Genomic DNA, 19,116 nt, shown 5'->3' on the forward strand with positions numbered 1-19,116 from the left:
AGTGAGTTACGATTTAGTAACCTTGCGATTTGGGAATAATGAATGATGTGTCTTATATACAACTCCTAATTCCACCAACTGCCCCCATCTAATCCCAAGTGGCAAATCCTTTTACGTACTTTTTTAGGCTGCAATTTAGCATTTGAAAAGGAATAATCAATTTCATTTTAGTATTCCCTAAAAAAATAAATTTCATTACTGAAATATAATTTTCTCTCTAAATAAATAGCTTCCAAAATAAGGAAATTATATAACCAAATTTTAAAAGATATATCGTTTAGTCATAGACTTCTTTCTCCATTTCCAATTAGTCTCAAAACATTAATTAAATATGTTAACGCAAAAACCAAATTCATGCATATATACTTTATTGTTCTGGAGGATTATTCAAGAGACAGCAAGGAATATATAAGATTCTAAATTATTAATTTCCTGAATGATTTGTATGACTATTCATATTCTTATAAATAATAATAAAGCTATATTTTACCAACAAAACATTTATAATAAAGCTAGACCATTTGTCGTTTAGTTTTTAAATTTCACTGATTATCAATTAATCTTTTATACATTAAAATTAGATTGTTAATTTGCAAACACTCGCGATTAATCTCCAATAAGTTAAAACACTTAGTAATACTAGTAATAAATAACGATTTTTTTAGTGTATTATTACAATATATGAGTGGTTTGAAAAAATGAAAATACAATATAAATAATGATAGTGACTATACAAGTAAAATATATACACTAAAAACATATATCCTTTTACTTATACAGTGATAGAAATCGAAGTTAGAAAATGGTAAATGAATACTAATGTTTTAGTCCAGCTATGCTATAAAATAAAAGTTTATTATATATTTTTAAAATTTAAAATTATTTTCTTCCATATTTTGCAGTAACAAGTCTACATTTTTAACAAGTGTAAATTAATTATGTAGTCAATTTATATTTATTTCAATTTTTGTAATCTTTAAATTAAATATTTTATTTGATACCTTATAAACATTTTTTATATAGTAGCTTTTCTTGTTAATTGTTTTGTAGTGTAGAAAAATATATATTAAAAAGATATCAATTTGTAATAATATCTCCATGTTATTGATAGTTGTCTACAGATATGTGAAAAAACTCATTCTCTAACATGCTGAACATAAATATGTTAGGAGGAAATAGAAAAGTAAAAACCCAAAACATTCTCCTTAAATAATTGTTTTGTGGGGGAAAATAGGGTTAATTTGAGAAACATAAATATAATCGAATAATGTAAAGAAAAGTCTTAAGTTCAACTTTTATCGATGCTTATACCACACTTTTAAATTGAACGAATCTTTTGGTCCAATTTGTACTAAAAAACGGAATAAATTTTACCCGTGTGAAAGGAATCTTATGAAGACAATTCCGATCCACGTAGCTGAAAAATAAAATTAAAATATTTGTTTTAGAGGTTTAAAAGAATTTTGTTTTAACTAATCCATTACAGTGGATGTTAGGTGCGTGTAAACATATGCTTTCAGTCAAAGATCCCATTTCCTTTTCGTTATCCCCAAGAAATGCCAATGTTTAAAAGCGCACATTAAATTAAAGAAAATAAAATATTTAACTTGTAAATAAAATAAAGAAATGAGTATCATTTTATTGAAAGATATGAGAAATTAGTTACTATTTATTAAACAAACACGATGAAGGTGAATATATGCGTAAAACTCATAAATGATGTTATTTAAATTTATGTTTGTGACAACAAAATAGTTATTTTAATATGTGAGTTAACCTGGTTTACTATATGTTTAAGTCAGGTTGGTTGAGAAAAATTTAATTTTTTAAAAGTGGGGTTCGAGCCAGATTGAAAGTGTGTTGACCCACTTTACCCACTAACACTTTTTTACAATTTTTTTAAAATTCTTTTGTTATAATTATTTATTACATCTAATTATATAGGTTCACAATTTTATACCTTTAAATGCTAGAATGTTGCTCAATAATATTTAAATTGAAAACATGATTCAATTAGGTCTGTTTAAAAAAAAAATCATTAACAACATGAATGGCGTGCCATGTATCAATATGTGATTTTTTTTTACTTTTAATTTTTTTAATTTATATATTTTTTTATTTTTTTACTTTTTAAAAATATATTGTTTGTCATGTGTCAGGTCCTTAGTGTGACACGTGGCACTATCAGTGACAAGGTACTACTATGTGTTAGTATCTTAACTTGAATTTAATCCTCACATATGCTTTTTTGTTTCAATTTAATTCTCATACATGTTGTTCTGATTTAATTTAGTCCTAAGTATTTTTTTTTTCAAAATAAAACAATATTGTGTCTCTTAAGACCAAATTTATTATTTATATACATTTTATACTCATATTTTTTTATTAAAAATGTTGTTATAACATATTATTTTTTCTTAATTGTTAACTTATGTATTGTTATTCATTACTTTTAGTCCCCGGTTGAAACACATTTGAAATGTTAAATAAATTTAACAAATTTTGGTTAAAAAGATTAAATCCACATTATTCTAAATTTGGATGACTAAATTGGACCAAAGTTTTAAATATGGACTTATTCCAATTTTTACTAAACGTTAAGAGACAAAATTATATTTAACCCTAACTATTAATACTTAATATTGTAAGTCATTTTTAATAACAAATATCAATAAAAAATTTTGTTTCAAATTAAGAGAAAGACAATATTTCTCTATTTTAAGAAAAAAAATTGGACTAAATTGAATAAAAAAGACATATGTGGAGACTAAATTGAAACAAAAAAGCATACATGGAGACTAAATTGAAACAAAGAGACATATGTGAAAACTAAATTTAAATAAAATGTTACACACTAGGGACCTAACACGTGGTAATTTGTTAAAAGAAATTTTAAAAAAATAAATAAATAAACAAAAATTGATATGTAGCACGTCGTTAACACCATTAATGATTTTTTTTTCTAAAAGGACCTAATTGAAACATTTTCTCATTACAGATGTGGTTGGGTAATAGGATTATTACGGATGTCGACACCTAGTTCAGACAATTGCATTGCGGATGCCGACATACGGTTCATATTTTCTTGAGTTTTCATGCACTCAAATTGTTCCATTACAGATGTGGCATTGAGACTGCACCATTACGAATGTCGACATCCACAATGCAATTGTCTGAACCCGCAATGCAATTGTTTGAACCGGATGTCAACATCTGTAATTGTACAAAACAAAAATTAAACCATGTGCACCAAATGTTAACATCCGCAATTCAACTTCCTGAACCGCATGTCGATATCCGTAATGGTATTTTTCTAAAAAAAAATATGCAACACAACACAAAATAAAGGATTCGGAGGCTACGACTACTACAATGCCAATTAATTAGAGAGGAGAGAAGATAGGAAAGGAAAATGACGGATGTGAGAAAGGAAAGGAGTTGCTGCTGCACAAGAAAGGGCTAGGTCAAATTCAAGATTGGAGGTGCATAAATGAGTGCTCTATCAAATATAAGAGAGAGAAAATTTACTTTTGAATTTGGAGGCAAAGTAGAAATTAAATTAGTTTCTGGAAGTATAGAAAAAACCACCTGGAGTGTAGAGAGAAGTCTCTTTCATAGGCCCGTTTATTCTTCCATTTCAAATGTCATCACATTTGAATTTCTCGTAATTTTTTAGCTTTTTGGTATTTAGTATGTTTAATTTTATTGTTTTTTTTTTCCTTAACGAAAAATTAATAAACCAGGCACGTGCTTTAAATGGTATTATTGTTGCTTTTCTTCGTCACTTTGTAAAGATTCTTTTAGTGATGTGGCTAATGACATTTTAGAGGCTATGCAAGTTGTGACGAAGCATGCTCTTACGTAGATGCGTAATCCAAATTTTGCTAGCAGTTTTTATCTCATGATATTGGTGATCCACATAAACGCAGGGGAGGATCTTCTTAGGGACAGGGACAGGGAGGGGCATGACCCCCCAAATTTTTTTAATTTTATATATATTATAAATATATTTGAAATTTTTAAAATTGTAGGAAATATATTTTAGAAATTGATGAAAATTAAAATATGTATTTTTTTTCATAAAACATAACATTTAATGTTAATAGATAATAAAATATAAAATTAAATATAATAAAAAATAAAAATATTTAGGTTTAATTTATTTTTTGGTTTCTGTTTTTGTCAAAAATCTGACATTAGAATTATTTTAATTACACTAACAAAGAAAATCATTCATATTAAGAGTTTTAATTTTAATGAAAAAGTTATTGATTCGTTTCAATAAATTTAACGAAATTGATCGTAAAAAACCAAATTGTATTCGTTTTTCAAAGATCGGGACCAAATTGAGACAAATAACTTGAGGGTCAACTTAACATTTTTAAATGAAAACATAAATCAAAAGAGTAATCAAACCAAATATTTATGAAGATAAACTTTTTTTTTTCTCATTGTCTTTTTAGTTTTTCATAAATTGTAATCATCTCTCACTCTCATATTTTCTTCTTGTTTTTTGAAGATACAAATTCATTATTTTTGCTCTCATTTCTCATTTATCATATTCCTTTCTTGCCTCTTGTCTCGATAATCAAAACATTACTTTTTATCTCATGAGTTTTTTGTATATTCATTTTTTATGAATATAGAAGAAATATAAATAATATATTATGTATTTTTTCATAACCAATTTTTAATTGTAATTTGACTATAATATATTTTTCTTTAGATAATTATGTGTTTTAATTTTTTATTGGATTATGATAAATTATTTTTTAATATTATTTACAACGAAGGTATATTGATAAAGAATAAAAGAATAAATTTATTTGTTAAAAGTGATAAAAAAGAAACTATTGATGAAAATAAGATAGACTCTACTTCTTCACATATTTTGAAACCTTATAACAAAAATCAAATTTTTAAGTTAGAGAAGCCATTTTTTGAAGCATTATACTAATGATCGAATCTAATAATCTCAAAATTATATTATTTTGGCCCCTCCAATATTTTCGGTCAAGAACCGCCACTGCATAAACGGGTCTAAATTAATTATAAAACTAATAAAAGGTAAATTGCAAAAATAGTATAACCTCTCATAATTTACATTTTGTTAACCTTTTGAATAATTAGTGTTGTCTTTAGTATAATTTTAGTTTGGTTGTTTTACTGTTGTTCTCTTTAGTATAAGTTTAATTTGGTTGTTTTCTTTTTCTTCTTTTATGATGATACTCAAAATTTTAAGGTATAAACATAATTAAAATTGTCGAAATTTTATAATAATATCCAACATGATTTAATAGAAACAAATTATAAATGTAATTTTTATTTTTTTAATATTATGTTAAAATTGGTTCCGTGATTTTTTTATTTTTATTTTTAGAGTGGTTTAAAATTATTTTTCCTTTCTTCCTCCATCTTGTGTTAAAATCAAATCTGTCTAATATTCTTAACCACAAAGGATCTGAATTGATCAATGAGTTTTTCACTTACTTAATGTGAATCTTGAAGGAGTCTTTAAGGTTTAAAACTCAATTAATCAATTTCGCAGTTCTGGGTTAATGGACTGTTTAAATCAATCAAGAAAGATTATGAGAGAGAAAAAAGAAGCAAGACACACAATTTATACTGGTTCGATTCAAAAAGAATCTACATCCAGTCTTCTCCTAAGTAACACACTTAGGAGGATTCCACTAAACAGAAAGGATCCAAGAATTACAAGCACACCTATGTAATTCTAACCCCCAAAACCCAAGAACTTGATTCAACAATCAAGAACTCCCCCTAGGAGCAATGCATCCACACAATTGCACCTAGGTCCACACTTCAAACACTGAAGCAACTGTAATCAGAAATACAGAAAACAAAACAAGAAACGAATACACCTATACTGTGCAGATTTGACAAAGTGCTCTTTGATTCAAGCAAGATCCATCATGGTAGAATCAACCATCAATTCTTCTTGGATCTGCACTTGAGTGATCTTGCAGAATCTTCTGAAACTTTGTGTCTCTCAGATGGCTCTATCTCAGATGAACACTGCGTGATCTTTCTGATTTTTCCTCACCCAAAACAGATTCCAAAACAGCTTTTATACAAAGGTTTTTGCTGTCACTAATTCGATTAACAATTTACCTAATCGATTATCGTGAGTATATTTTCACCTCCTTTGTACCATACTCACAGCTAATCCATTAGTTAAAAAACTAATCATATGCAGAATTACACAGCAGGCCTGAAATACATTTGATAAAGAGAAGCTAATTGCCTAATGCATATCCTAACTGGACCAAGCTATGTTTTATCCTAGATCAGTAGACATCATCAAAACTGTTCTTCATTTATGGATGAAAGGCTCCCCCTTCCAACAATCTCCCCCTTTTTGATGATGTCCAAAACATGGACTGTGATAAGCCCGCCTACAACACATTAAGCAAACACAACAGCAGTACAAGCAAACAAAGCAAACAACAACATAGGCATATAACAGATATCATTTTCATTACATACTCCCCCTACCAATAAACCATCAATATATCAAATTCTCCCCCTTTTTGGACATTAGCAAAAAAAATCAGACAGATTTAGGATGCAATACAGGACAACAGAAAAATTGTATCTAAACAGCGCAGCAATGTAAGAGATGCAACAGGAGATAATGCATAACAACCAGGATAACAACTAGAAAGCATAACAATTTCGCATAATGGATTAGCGGGCTCCTTTTGAGAAATTAAGTAGCAACTATGTGATGTAGAACTTAACACAGACTAAGCTTCAGACAGAACACGATAATGGATTAAGGCCAAGGTTAGGCAAGCAGCTACACAGTTTGAACACAGTAGGCATACAAAGTATGACAATACTAACAACGCAGCAAGTGAAATCAGTAGCACAGGTTAACATCAGAGTGCAGACATTTATGGAAGTGTAGAGCAAATAGAAACCAAGACCAATGTGATGGATAAAAAATTGACCTTTGTTATTATCACCTCTTGTAACATGACCAATAATTGGCTTTGTAAGATATCCTGCAGAAGTTCTTCACATCTCCTTTCATGTGTCTTGAGCATCCATTATATAAAAGCTACATTGTTTTCCTTGCATCAAGACACATCTGAAACAAAGATTAAAGAGAAGATGCAAGTACCCAATTGAACTTGGGTCCTTTCATGTTAGTGGTTTGAGGTGTTCCTTTAGGTACCCATTTGTACTCTCCTTTAGGAACCCCACAATTTTTAAAATAGCAGGAATTTGATGCATGACCAAGTTCAGAACAGTAGGAGCAAATGACAGATGTTGGTTTACTCATATCTAGAAAACTTCTGGTGCCTAATGGATTAGATTTGCCACTGTAACCTATTCCCTCTTTATTAAGCACACTCCTTTGAGATCCTAACACTGCATCAAGGTTTGATCTTCCCAAAGTGAATTTTGAGAGAGTTTTCATTAGGTAATCTATCTTTTCTAGCTGTCCTGGGCATTTTTCACATTGGGGAGAACTTGTGTCATCTTTGGACCTAGAGTGTTTCTTAGATTTCTCTAGTTTTTCAAGACTTGTTATCAGATTTTCATTTTCCTCTTCTAGTTGCTTTACTCTACCTTCAAGCCATTTAATTTCTCCTCTACGCTTATTATTTGACTTTTGCAATTTTGTGGCTTCCTTATGCAATTCATTAAAAGCATCAAGTAATTCATAGTAGTTATTTTCATCATCATTGGAGTTGAAACTACTCACACTGCTCTTAGAAGAGCTTGTTCCAGCCATAAGACAGAGGTTGGTCTCTTCCTCAATGCTTCCATCAGATTCACTGGATGAGCTGGAGTCACTGTTGTAAGCTTTCCTTTTCTTCTTATGCTTGTCTACCTCACCTTTCTCTTCTAGTTTTTGCTTCAGCTTGAGGGCAGGGCATTCAGGTTTGATGTGTCCCATTTTTCCACACTCATAGCAGGTTGGAACATGTTTTTCTTGTTTCTTAGAAGATCTTTTAATTTCTGCAGAATTACTGTTAGATTTGTTCTTGTGCTTTAGAAATTTTGAGAACCCCTTTACCATTAGTCTCAAAGCTTCACTGTCAAAGTTATAATCATCATTAGAGTCATCTGCAGATTCTGCTTTCTTCAGTTTTGCTGCAGATTTTACAGCACTCTTCAAGGCTATTGTGTGCCTCTTTTCTTCATCATCTTCTTCCTTGAGTCTTCCAAGCTCTAGTTCATGTTCCCTTAGTTTCCCAAAGAGTGTGGCCATGTTCATGCTAGTGAGATCTCTGGATTCTGAAATTGCAGTGACTTTGGGCTGCCATATCCTATTTAAGCTCTTCAAAATTTTGATATTGAGTTCCTCTTTGTCAAAAGTCTTGCCAAGAGCTAGGAGGTGATTTACTATATGTGTAAATCTTTTCTGCACATCACAAATGCTTTCTCCAGACTTCATCCTGAACATCTCATACTCTTGAATGAGAGTGTTCTTCCTTGCTCTTTTTACCTCATCCGTGCCCTCATGGGTGACCTCCAAAACATCCCACATCTCTTTGGCGGATTCACACACAGATACCCTGTAAAATTCATCCAAAGTTAGTGCAGAGGATATAATATTTTTGGCTCTAACATCATAGTGTGCCCTTTTATTTTCATCAAGAGTCCACTGTGAGAACTCTTTAAGAACAGTTTTGTCTTCCACAACTTTAATGGGTTGAAAAGGTCCATTAACTACAGCATCCCAGACCCCTTTGTCCACTGATTCAAGAAAAATTTTCATTCTAATTTTCCAAAAAGGGTAGTTTTCACCAGCAAACAGAGGTGGCCTGTTGATGGATGCCCCTTCAGCAAAGGTTTGAGATGTATTAGACATATCAGGATCTTTCTAATCGATTATCGTGCGATTAGCCAGCTCTGGTGCCAATTGTTAAAATCAAATCTGTCTAATACTCTTAACCACAAAGGGATCTGAATTGATTAATGAGTTTTTCACTTACTTAATGTGAATCTTGAAGGAGTCTTTAAGGTTTAAAACTCAATTAATCAATTTCGCAGTTCTAGGTTAATGGACTGTTTAAATCAATCAAGAAAGATTATGAGAGAGAAGAAAGAAGCAAGACACACAATTTATACTGGTTCGATTCAAAAAGAATCTACATCCAGTCTTCTCCTAAGTAACACACTTAGGAGGATTCCACTAAACAGAAAGGATCCAAGAATTACAAGCACACCTATGTAATTCTAACCCCCAAAACCCAAGAACTTGATTCAACAATCAAGAACTCCCCCTAAGAGCAATGCATTCACACAATTGCACCTAGGTCCACACTTCAAACACTGAAGCAACTGTAATCAGAAATATAGAAAACAAAACAAGAAACGAATACACCTATACTGTGCAGATTTGACAAAGTGCTCTTTGATTCAAGCAAGATCCATCATGGTAGAATCAACCATCAATTCTTCTTGGATATGCACTTGAGTGATCTTGCAGAATCTTCTGAAACTTTGTGTCTCTCAGATGGCTCTATCTCAGATGAACACTGCGTGATCTTTCTGATTTTTCCTCACCCAAAACAGATTCCAAAACAGCTTTTATACAAAGGTTTTTGTTGTCACTAATTCGATTAACAATTTACCTAATCGATTATCGTGAGTATATTTTCACCTCCTTTGTACCATACTCACAGCTAATCCATTAGTTAAAAAACTAATCATATGCAGAATTACACAGCAGGCCTGAAATACATTTGATAAAGAGAAGCTAATTGCCTAATGCATATCCTAACTGGACCAAGCTATGTTTTATCCTAGATCAGTAGACATCATCAAAACTGTTCTTCATTTATGGATGAAAGGCTCCCCCTTCCAACATCTTGCACACCAATTACATCAGCAAGAAATATAAAGAAAAGACTACTCTCATTCTCATACAAATAAAACAAAACATTTATCTATTTTTGGCTTTTCAAATAAAACTTATTTCTTCAACCAGACAAATTAAGTTAGAACCATGGACGGACCTTTATAAAGATTAAGGGGGCCATGGCCCCCAAATTTTTTAAAATTTATATAATTAATATATAATTTTAAATATTCTTTTTAAAATTTAATATTTTTAATATAGTTTATATATTTGATATTCTAAAAAAAGTTTATACATTTATGTCTATACATTGAAGTTGTGAATAAGGATGATTTGCTTTGTTGGTGTAATATACATAATCTTAGTGTCAATTTGATAAAAAATCTGAACTCTATTTCAAGAAGTTTAACGAAAAACGTCTAAATTGCATCCATTTTTAAAAGGAAAATGATTAGTTAACTACTTTTTCTTACCACTTCTCTTATCACCTAACGTGCATTGAACTTTTGCATTTTAATTTTAAATTTTAACTTACTTTTAAGCTGTAGAAGTGTCAGAGGAAATAAAAAAAGTCCATTCCACACGTGAGTAATCTTTTGGGCAGAAAATCCCCATTCTCTTAAAACCCATTTTTTCATTCTTCGTTGAACATTGCCATTCTGGAAGTTGCCATTTTTGGGACCTCATTTTTTCGCACCCACCAAGTTTCATAGAACCCATTTTTTCATTCTTCGCTGAACATTGCCAACCATAAGGTAAGAAAACGAAACCCCTTCCCTACTCTGCACACTGCAACCCATAAAGCTAGTGAATGAAGCCCCTCCCATTTTTGAACGAAGGAGATTTTGCACATAATAAAGTTGACAAATTTTGGAAGTCATGAGAACGCACAATTCTCTCACTTACAAAAAGGGTGAACCCTAGTTGTGCACACCAATACCAAACCTAATCCAACTTCTTCTAAACCAAGTGTAAGTTCATTTGGAAAAAAACTAACCTGCAACATTTTTAAACTTATCTTGCAACCCAAGCGCAATTATGATGTAACCCATGAAGGAGTTTTTGCATAAAAAAAGTTGACAAATATTGGAAGTGCATAAGAACACACAAATCTCTCCCCTATTAAAAGGGTGGACTTCAACTGTGCACACAAATACCAGACCTCATCCCACTTATTATAAACCAAGTGTAAGTTCCTTTGGGAAAAAAATAGTCTGCAACATTCTTAAATTTATCTATAACCCAAAAGCAATTAAGGTGTAACCCACAAAGGAGTTTTTGCACAAAGTAAAATTGACAGATTTTGGAAGTGCATGAGAACACACAATTTTCTCCCTTACTAAAAGGGTGGACCCCAATTGTGCATACCAATACTAGACCCCATTCCACTTCTTCTAAACCAAGTGTAAGTTCATTTAAGGAAAAACTAGTTTGCAACATTTTTAAACTTATCTTGCAACCCAAGAGCAATTAAGGTGTAACCCACAAAGGAGTTTTTGCACAAAGTAAAATTGACAGATTTTGGAAGTGCATAAGAACACACAATTTTCTCCCTTACTAAAAGGGTGGACACCAATTGTGCACACCAATATTAGACTCTATCCCACTTCTTCTAAACTAGGTGTTAGTTCATTTAGGGAAAAAAACTAGTCTGCAACATTTTTAAACTTATGTTGCAACCTAAGAGCAATTAAGGTGTAACCTACAAAGGAGTTGTTGCACAAAATAAAATTGACAAATTCTGGAAGTGCATGAGAACACACAATTCTCTCCCTTACTAAAAGGGTGGACCCGAGCTGTGCACACAAATGCCAGACCCCATCCCATTTCTTCAAAACTGGGTGTAAGTTCATTTGGGTAAAAACTAGCCTGCAACATTTTTAAATTTATCTTGCAACCCAAGAGCAATTAAGGTGTAACCCACGAAAGAGTTTTTGTACAAATTAAAATTGACAAATTTTAGAATTACATAAGAACACACAATTCTCCCCCTTACTAAAAGGTTGGACCCCAACTATGCACACCAATACCAGACCCCATCCCATCTGTTCTAAACCAAGTGTAAGTTCATTTGGGGAAAAATTAGCTTGTAACATTTTAAAACTTATCTTACAACCTAAGCTTAGGTGACGAAGTAAATCAATAACAACATTCATCTCCGCAAAACCCCCAATGTCCTGTGCATTGGACGGACAAAAGTTACGACCAAAACCCTTTGTTTAGGGCTTGCAAAATTCAGTCCAAAGAAAAGAAGGGGAGAAAGGGCTAGAAAGGGTTATGGTTTGCAATGTAACGAGTACAACAAAAGGGGTTTCGTTCGCTAGCTTTATGGGTTGCAATGTGCAGATTAGAAGGGAAGGGGCTTTATTTTCTTACCTTATAGGTGACAATGTTCAAAGAAGAAGGAAAAAATGGGTTCTGTGTGAAGCTTCTAGGAAACTTGGTGGGTGCAAAAAAATGGGTTCCGAAAATGGCAGTTTTTAGAAAGCCTAATAGAATGGATATTTTCTGTCCAAAAGATCACCTACGCGTGGAATGCACTCTTTTATTTCCTCTGACACTTCAAGAGCTTAAAAGTATATTAAAAGTTAAAATTAAAATGCACAAGATGAATCCACATAAGGTGGTAAGAAAAAAGTAGTTAACTAATCATTTTCCTTTTTAAAAAATCAGGACTAAATTGAGTCTAAAAAAAATTATAGAACCAACTCAACATTTTTGAACGAAAAAAAATCAAAAGAGTAATTCAACTAAAATTAGTTTTGACCCTCCTAAATCAAATTGTTGTATTTATTTTCAGAAGAAAGAAAGATATTGTGTGTATCAGTTTTTAGTTCTGTTTGTTTTTAACCTTGTTCTTTTTCTTTTTTTTTGTCTGTTTCCGCTTGCATAAATATATGTAAATATATTCTTCGTTCATGCTGTTCATTCTCTTTGTCTGCAATCGTATAGTCTTGATGGCAGGATTGTAAAAAAAGGGAATTCAATTAAATAAACAAACAGTGAAAAACAAAAGGATGAACAAAGTTAAATTTAAGATAATGCAAGAATAATTTTTGTCCTCCAGACTTTTTAAAAGATAAGACGAAAAAATAAAAGTAACATATATAGTACAATTTAGCCTTTAATAAATAAATCAATCTCAAACTGATGTCAAAACTTACTTTAACGTAAGTTTGGTTACGATGTTTCGAGCCTTATAGAAATTCAACCAATATTTTTTCATCACTTCTCAACAAATAAAACATTCATTTTGTTACACGAGGGTTCCCTTTATTTTATAAAAAATGTTAATAAGGTAGGTCAAAGAGAACATCATAGATTTACTATGTATTCCTTTTAAGAAAAGCCACTTATCAGTTTTTTCAAAGAAAAAGTTATATGAGCTGGGGATAAGATTATTGTAGACTTTCAGTTTTAGAAAATTAAACAAAGGATAAGTCGACAATGTCAATTAGTGGTGTCTCTTCCCACTTTTGAAAAGAAAAAAAAGAACTTTTTTAAAGAAGAAAAATAAATGGTACGATCAACCAAAACGTGGCTTTGAAGGTTTACTTAACATATATAATTATGATTTGAAATATGAAAGAGTGAAAAGAAACATGGTTTAACCCAACGGTGTTAATGTAAAAGTTTTGTAGTGTAGTGTGTTGTTGATAGGTTATATATATTTTTTATATATGATATGATTATAATTATGGTTATTGAGAAATTTAGGTTCTATATAGTTATATGTCATTAGTTTAATATATATAAGACTTTTGATATCATTGATGGGTTATATGTCATATGTATTCTTTCATATAAGTTATGATCATCGAGAGTTTGTGATTTTATATGATTATATGACATTAGTCTTATAGATATTAGAACTTTGACACCACTTTTAGACAAAAAATTTTAAGACAATGATGTTATGGATCTTTATTTTTATATAATGTTTAACTTTGTCTATTTTATTTCATGTGACACTTTAAGTCACATTTAAACTATTCCCGACAGTTGTGGAGCCAAACGCGCTTCGATTGAGAAGCGGGAGTTTCGGAAAAGTCCAAACGCGCGTCCATTCCTACTGAGACAGTATGAACCCACTTTGGCGTCGGATAGCGCCGCACCGCCAAGCCACCGTGTAATCAATGCTCGCATCACACGATATGATGATTGAGTTGCATCGTCATTCATCACATAACATGACGCTTCTCTTTCGTGTATCTATAGATTTATTTTTCTGTCTGTATATTCGCATACGGTATGCGTGCTACAATTATAATTTCAATCATTCATCCACTAAACTCACTTTCTTACTTTCTTACACACTCTATATAGTTCTCCTCTCCTCGTCTTATTTCACAGCTCTTGCTTCTAAATATCATTTGTATCTTTAACAATAATGTCGGACGAGGATTCAAAGAAACAGAAGAAGGTGTTTGACGCGGAAACAGCGTCGTCGCTGGTGAAGGAGTTGAGGAAGAACTTTGGTTCGGGAAAGACGCGGAGTTATGAATGGAGAGTGTCGCAGGTGAAGGCTCTCTTGAAAGCGATGGTTGAGAACGAAGAGGAAATCGTGGAAGCTCTTCGTTTAGACCTAGCCAAGCCTTCACTCGAAACCGTCGTGTACGAGGTACTATTGTCTTGTTTTCGTGTCTGCCACTGATCTTTATAATATGCAATAGTACTGTTATGTTTTTTGTTTTTTTATTTGTTTCTTTTATCTTTGATCAAATCTAAAAGTTCAAATTTCTAACACATGCTCATCATTTCCAATTGTCTTATTTGATGAATGATATGTCTGCTTCACGGTTTTTCATGGATGGAGAAGGTGTTGTTATGTGATTTCATGGACCACAAACTGCTGTGACTGATAACTGGGGGAACTTTCTCATGACCTTTTACTCTCTTTCAGTAAAAATATTTTCTTCTTTTTTTATTTCTAAAAATAGGTGGACTTGCTTTTCAAGTAAAGCACGTTGTGAAGCAAATACTTTACTCTCAGACTTTCCAATAATTTTAGAGGCTGGTAAGAAATTACAGATATCTTATCTGAACTTGTTTATAAAATCAACTAATAAAAAAAAAGCTCTAAACAGTCAACGGGGTCCTCCAAAATTTTGTAGCTAACTTTGTTTTATAATCATTTTATTTTTTTATCATGAAATAAACTTTTGGCACTTTGACAGGTGAGAAGTCCGAGCCATTAATTACGGAGTCTGGTGTCATTAAGGCTCGGCAACTCTTACGAAGATTCAATGTTCAAAGACAGACTTGTCCAAAATTTCATCTCCCAATAAGATTTTCAAAAGAAATTCGCAGATATAAGATTTTTATCACTTATTAATTCAAAAGAGGATACTAAAAAGAACTATCAACTATGATATTGCTACAAGATTGTTCTCCAGACATGTGACACAAATCTATATGAGAAATTAAAACACAATTTTAACGCAAAATCTTGAGAACAATTTGGTCTAAAGTCGAATCTCCATTAAATCTTGCTAGAAGAACCTATGATCGTTAAGAAGTACAGAAGAAAATTTCTATTATAATAGTTTACCCCCAATCATAAGGACAAAGATATTGTTAATGAGAGACAGATATGTGGATAATCTTCTTTAGACAGTGAACAGAAATAGGTAAGATGAAAACAACTTCTAAATGCTCGGGTTAGAACACTTAAAATCCTTAGGGATGAATACAAATAACTGCTTTAAAAAATCATATTTTCATTCTACTCTTAAGATGTAGTCTGTCTTGCAGATTGGTGTGATTAAAAGCTCATGCGAAGTGATACTGAAGGAATTGAAGCATTGGATGACGCCAGAAAAGGTACTTTTCATCACCTTGAGAAGGAAATTGATCAATAATGATAATTACATAATTTATTTCAGGTCAAAACATCAATCAGAACTTTTCCTTCTTCAGCTGAAATAGTACCTGAACCGCTAGGTGTTGTGTTAGTCATATCTCCATGGAACTATCCAATATGTATGTCAATATTTTCTTGACCTGTTTAATTAATTGACATTTTCAGCCTTGTCTTCTAAAATCTACAATAAGCTAATTTTTTACCTATCTCTGTCTATAATTCCAGTGTTGGCCCTTGATCCAGTCCTCGGAGCTATAGCAGCTGGTAATGCAGTGGTTCTAAAGCCATCAGAAATTGCTCCGGCCACAGCATTACTTCTAGAAAAATTGATAGAGAAGTATATGGATCAGTCGATTGTAAGAGTTGTCCAGGGTGCAGTTGATGAAACAACTGCACTACTGCAGCAAAAGTGGGACAAAATTTTTTACACAGGTTTTTCTTCACTTTTCGGTTGTTCTTGTTTTCTTAATAATTGGTCTGCTTTTATGAATATATATACACCTGCAACTTTGAAAAGCATAATTTCTGCATAAAATAGCAAGAGAATTAAATGAATTGTCTCATTCAGGTTATATACGTATTTTCTTGCATAAACAGTTACTGTATTGTTAGGTAATGGAAAAGTTGGAAGAATAGTGATGACTGCTGCTGCAAAACACCTTACACCAGTTTTGCTGGAGCTTGGAGGAAAATCTCCCGTTGTCGTTGATTCAAATATCAACTTGAAGGTGTTACTATTTCCTAAGCCTTTTGTTTCTCAATTACTTGCTACTACTACCTTAACCTCTTTCAAACTCATTCTTGGCTTAATTAATATAGGTAGCAGTTAGACGAATAATTTCTGGCAAGTGGGGATTGAACAATGGACAAGCCTGCATTTCTCCTGATTATGTTATAACAACAAAAGACTATGCTCCTAAGTTGGTATGAAATTTCCCCCATGTGTAACTGCTAATTGGGTTTCTTAACCCATGTTTCTGTTTATTTATTGTTTGATGGCTCTTATTTGTAGGTGGATGCACTAAAGACTGAATTGCAGGAGTGTTACGGTAAAAATCCGTTGGAATCAGAAGATTTGTCTCGAATTGTGAGTTCCAACCACTTTGCTCGTTTGTCAAAGCTCTTGAATGATGATAAGGTTTCTGGGAAGATTGTTTATGGAGGTGAAAAAGATGAAAATAAACTGTAAGTTCCCTCGATCTGTTTTTAATTATATTTGACTCAGGGGAATTTTTTATTAAAGAAATGCGATACTAATAGTTTTTGACATTGGTTTTTCTATGGTCCCAAAATTGCAGAAGGATTGCGCCCACTATTCTATTGGATGTTCCGCGAGATTCTCTGATAATGGGTGAGGAGATATTCGGTCCATTGCTTCCAATCATCACGGTATGAATAACGTAACATACAAAACCGTTTGTATGAGATTTTGAACTATTTTGTTCTTTCTGTTTTTGAAGTAAATGAAATATTAACTTCTGTATTTTTTTGCTGCGTATAACAGGTCAATGAACTTGATGAAAGTCTAGATGTAATAAACTCAGGAGACAAGGCCCTTGCTGCATATATATTTACAAACGACAAGAAGTTCAAGGAGCAGTTCGTGAAGAATGTTTCCGCTGGGGGTTTGCTTGTCAATGACACTACCCTCCATGTAATATTTGTTCTAACAAAAACATCCATATGAATATGCATGAGTTTTCTGTTTTGTGTTATCAATTTAAAATATGAACATTTTTTGTGTTTTCATGGTATAGGTTGTGGTTGATACTTTGCCCTTTGGGGGAGTGGGAGAGAGTGGAATGGGTGCATACCATGGCAAGTTCTCCTTTGATGCTTTTACACACAAAAAAGCTGTTCTTTGATGCTTTTACCCACCATACACGGATACAAAGCAAAGATTGATGAAGGCTGTCATGGCTGGTAGCTTCCTTGGCATAATTCGTGCTCTTTTCGGATGGTCCTAAGCTTATTTTGTCTCCAAAACTAGCTGTTGTTGATGTTTTCTTCGTGATTGTCTTAGGTGTGCTGTGCTTGTAATGTGGCTAATGCCTTTTTAGAGGCTTTACAGGTTGTGATAGAGTGTGAATATATATATATATATATATATATATATATATATATATATATATATATATATATTTGTGTAACTATGTATAATTATGCTCACGAAAGTAAATAAGACAAGCTTTTATATGAATGTATATTAAAGGGAGTACGGTTTATCTATTGAGGTTTTTTTTTTTCTGTTTTTTGCTGAGCATTATAGACACACTGTTTTAATATTTTAACGATAATTTTAATATATTTTAAAATTAACAATAAGTGTACTTTGACGTCACACTAGATAAACAATGGAGAAAATATCAGTAAAGAATCCAAACTCATATTAAAGGGAGTACGTTAAAGGTAGTCCTTAGTTTTTTTTTTTTCTCTTCTTAACATTAAAAACACACTATTTTAATACTTTAATGATAATTTTAATATATTTTAAAATTTTAAAATTAATAATCATCCCTGTATTTTGAAATCACAGCAGTGGAACAACAAAGAAAAATCAATAAAAAATCCAAACTCATATTAAAGTCTCTTTAAGAGTTTTTAATAATGTTCATGTGGTTCTTTATATTTCTAATTGTTAGAGCATTGTTATAGAATTTTACAATGTAAATATATTACAAGATGTATCCTGAGTTAAAAGAATAAAAGAAGAAAATAATAGAATGAGATATCAATTTAATCTCTAAATTATTTGCTTCTTATTTTAAATTTTATACTACAAAATATTCTATAGAATATCATCAACTAAGTGGTATCTGAACCGCAGGTTCTTAGAAAAATAAAATTATTTGAATGAGAAGATTATAATGTATTGCAAATGTTCGAGTTCCTCTATTTAAAGGAGAAAATTATATCGTTTTGGCAATAGGAATGTAAACTTTATTTACATCTTTAAATGTCTCAGATTTTATACAAACAAAATATGATGACCAAGCTAATAGAGTTGCACAACACAAGTGTGTGAAGAAAAGAAAGAAAATTGTAGATGGTGGAGTTATTGGGATGATTCAAAAAATTCTCACAAGTCAAATTTTCAAAGATCGTGAGAGCATAAACAAACAAGGAAGCATGCGATATTGTTCAGTAAGAGTTTGAAATAGATTCAAAGACACAGAACACAGTGAATGTAAAACACGGTGAAGACAATTTATTCTTTCATTATCAAAAAGACAACTAAAGATCATAAAATTGTGTGGCATTTAAGCAACGGTTGCAGATGATCGGAGATAAAGAATAGACAAAGCATAAAACAATTTCAACAAGTTCAACAAGTTCAACGAGAATGATCAATGTGAAAATGAGGAATTACTTCCAAGTATATCAAGTAAAAAAAAAGTAATATTTAGTGATA

General features: G+C 31.7%; 1 protein-coding gene across 1 annotated transcript; it reads left to right on the forward strand.

Annotated features, from left to right (window-relative positions):
• The first annotated feature begins 14,066 nt into the window (after positions 1–14,066).
• LOC114162343 (aldehyde dehydrogenase family 3 member H1-like) lies at positions 14,067–17,818 on the forward strand. The gene is made up of 10 exons (XM_028046199.1): positions 14,067–14,462; positions 15,596–15,664; positions 15,727–15,823; positions 15,930–16,136; positions 16,317–16,432; positions 16,524–16,628; positions 16,717–16,889; positions 17,003–17,093; positions 17,209–17,358; positions 17,462–17,818. The coding sequence occupies exons 1-10, from the start codon at positions 14,232–14,234 to the stop codon at positions 17,567–17,569; spliced, it is 1,347 nt and encodes a 448-aa protein (XP_027902000.1). The 5' UTR covers positions 14,067–14,231; the 3' UTR covers positions 17,570–17,818.
• The last annotated feature ends 1,298 nt before the right edge of the window (positions 17,819–19,116 follow it).

Source organism: Vigna unguiculata, chromosome 9, assembly GCF_004118075.2.
Source record: "Vigna unguiculata cultivar IT97K-499-35 chromosome 9, ASM411807v1, whole genome shotgun sequence".
NCBI classification, from domain to species: Eukaryota; Viridiplantae; Streptophyta; class Magnoliopsida; order Fabales; family Fabaceae; genus Vigna; species Vigna unguiculata.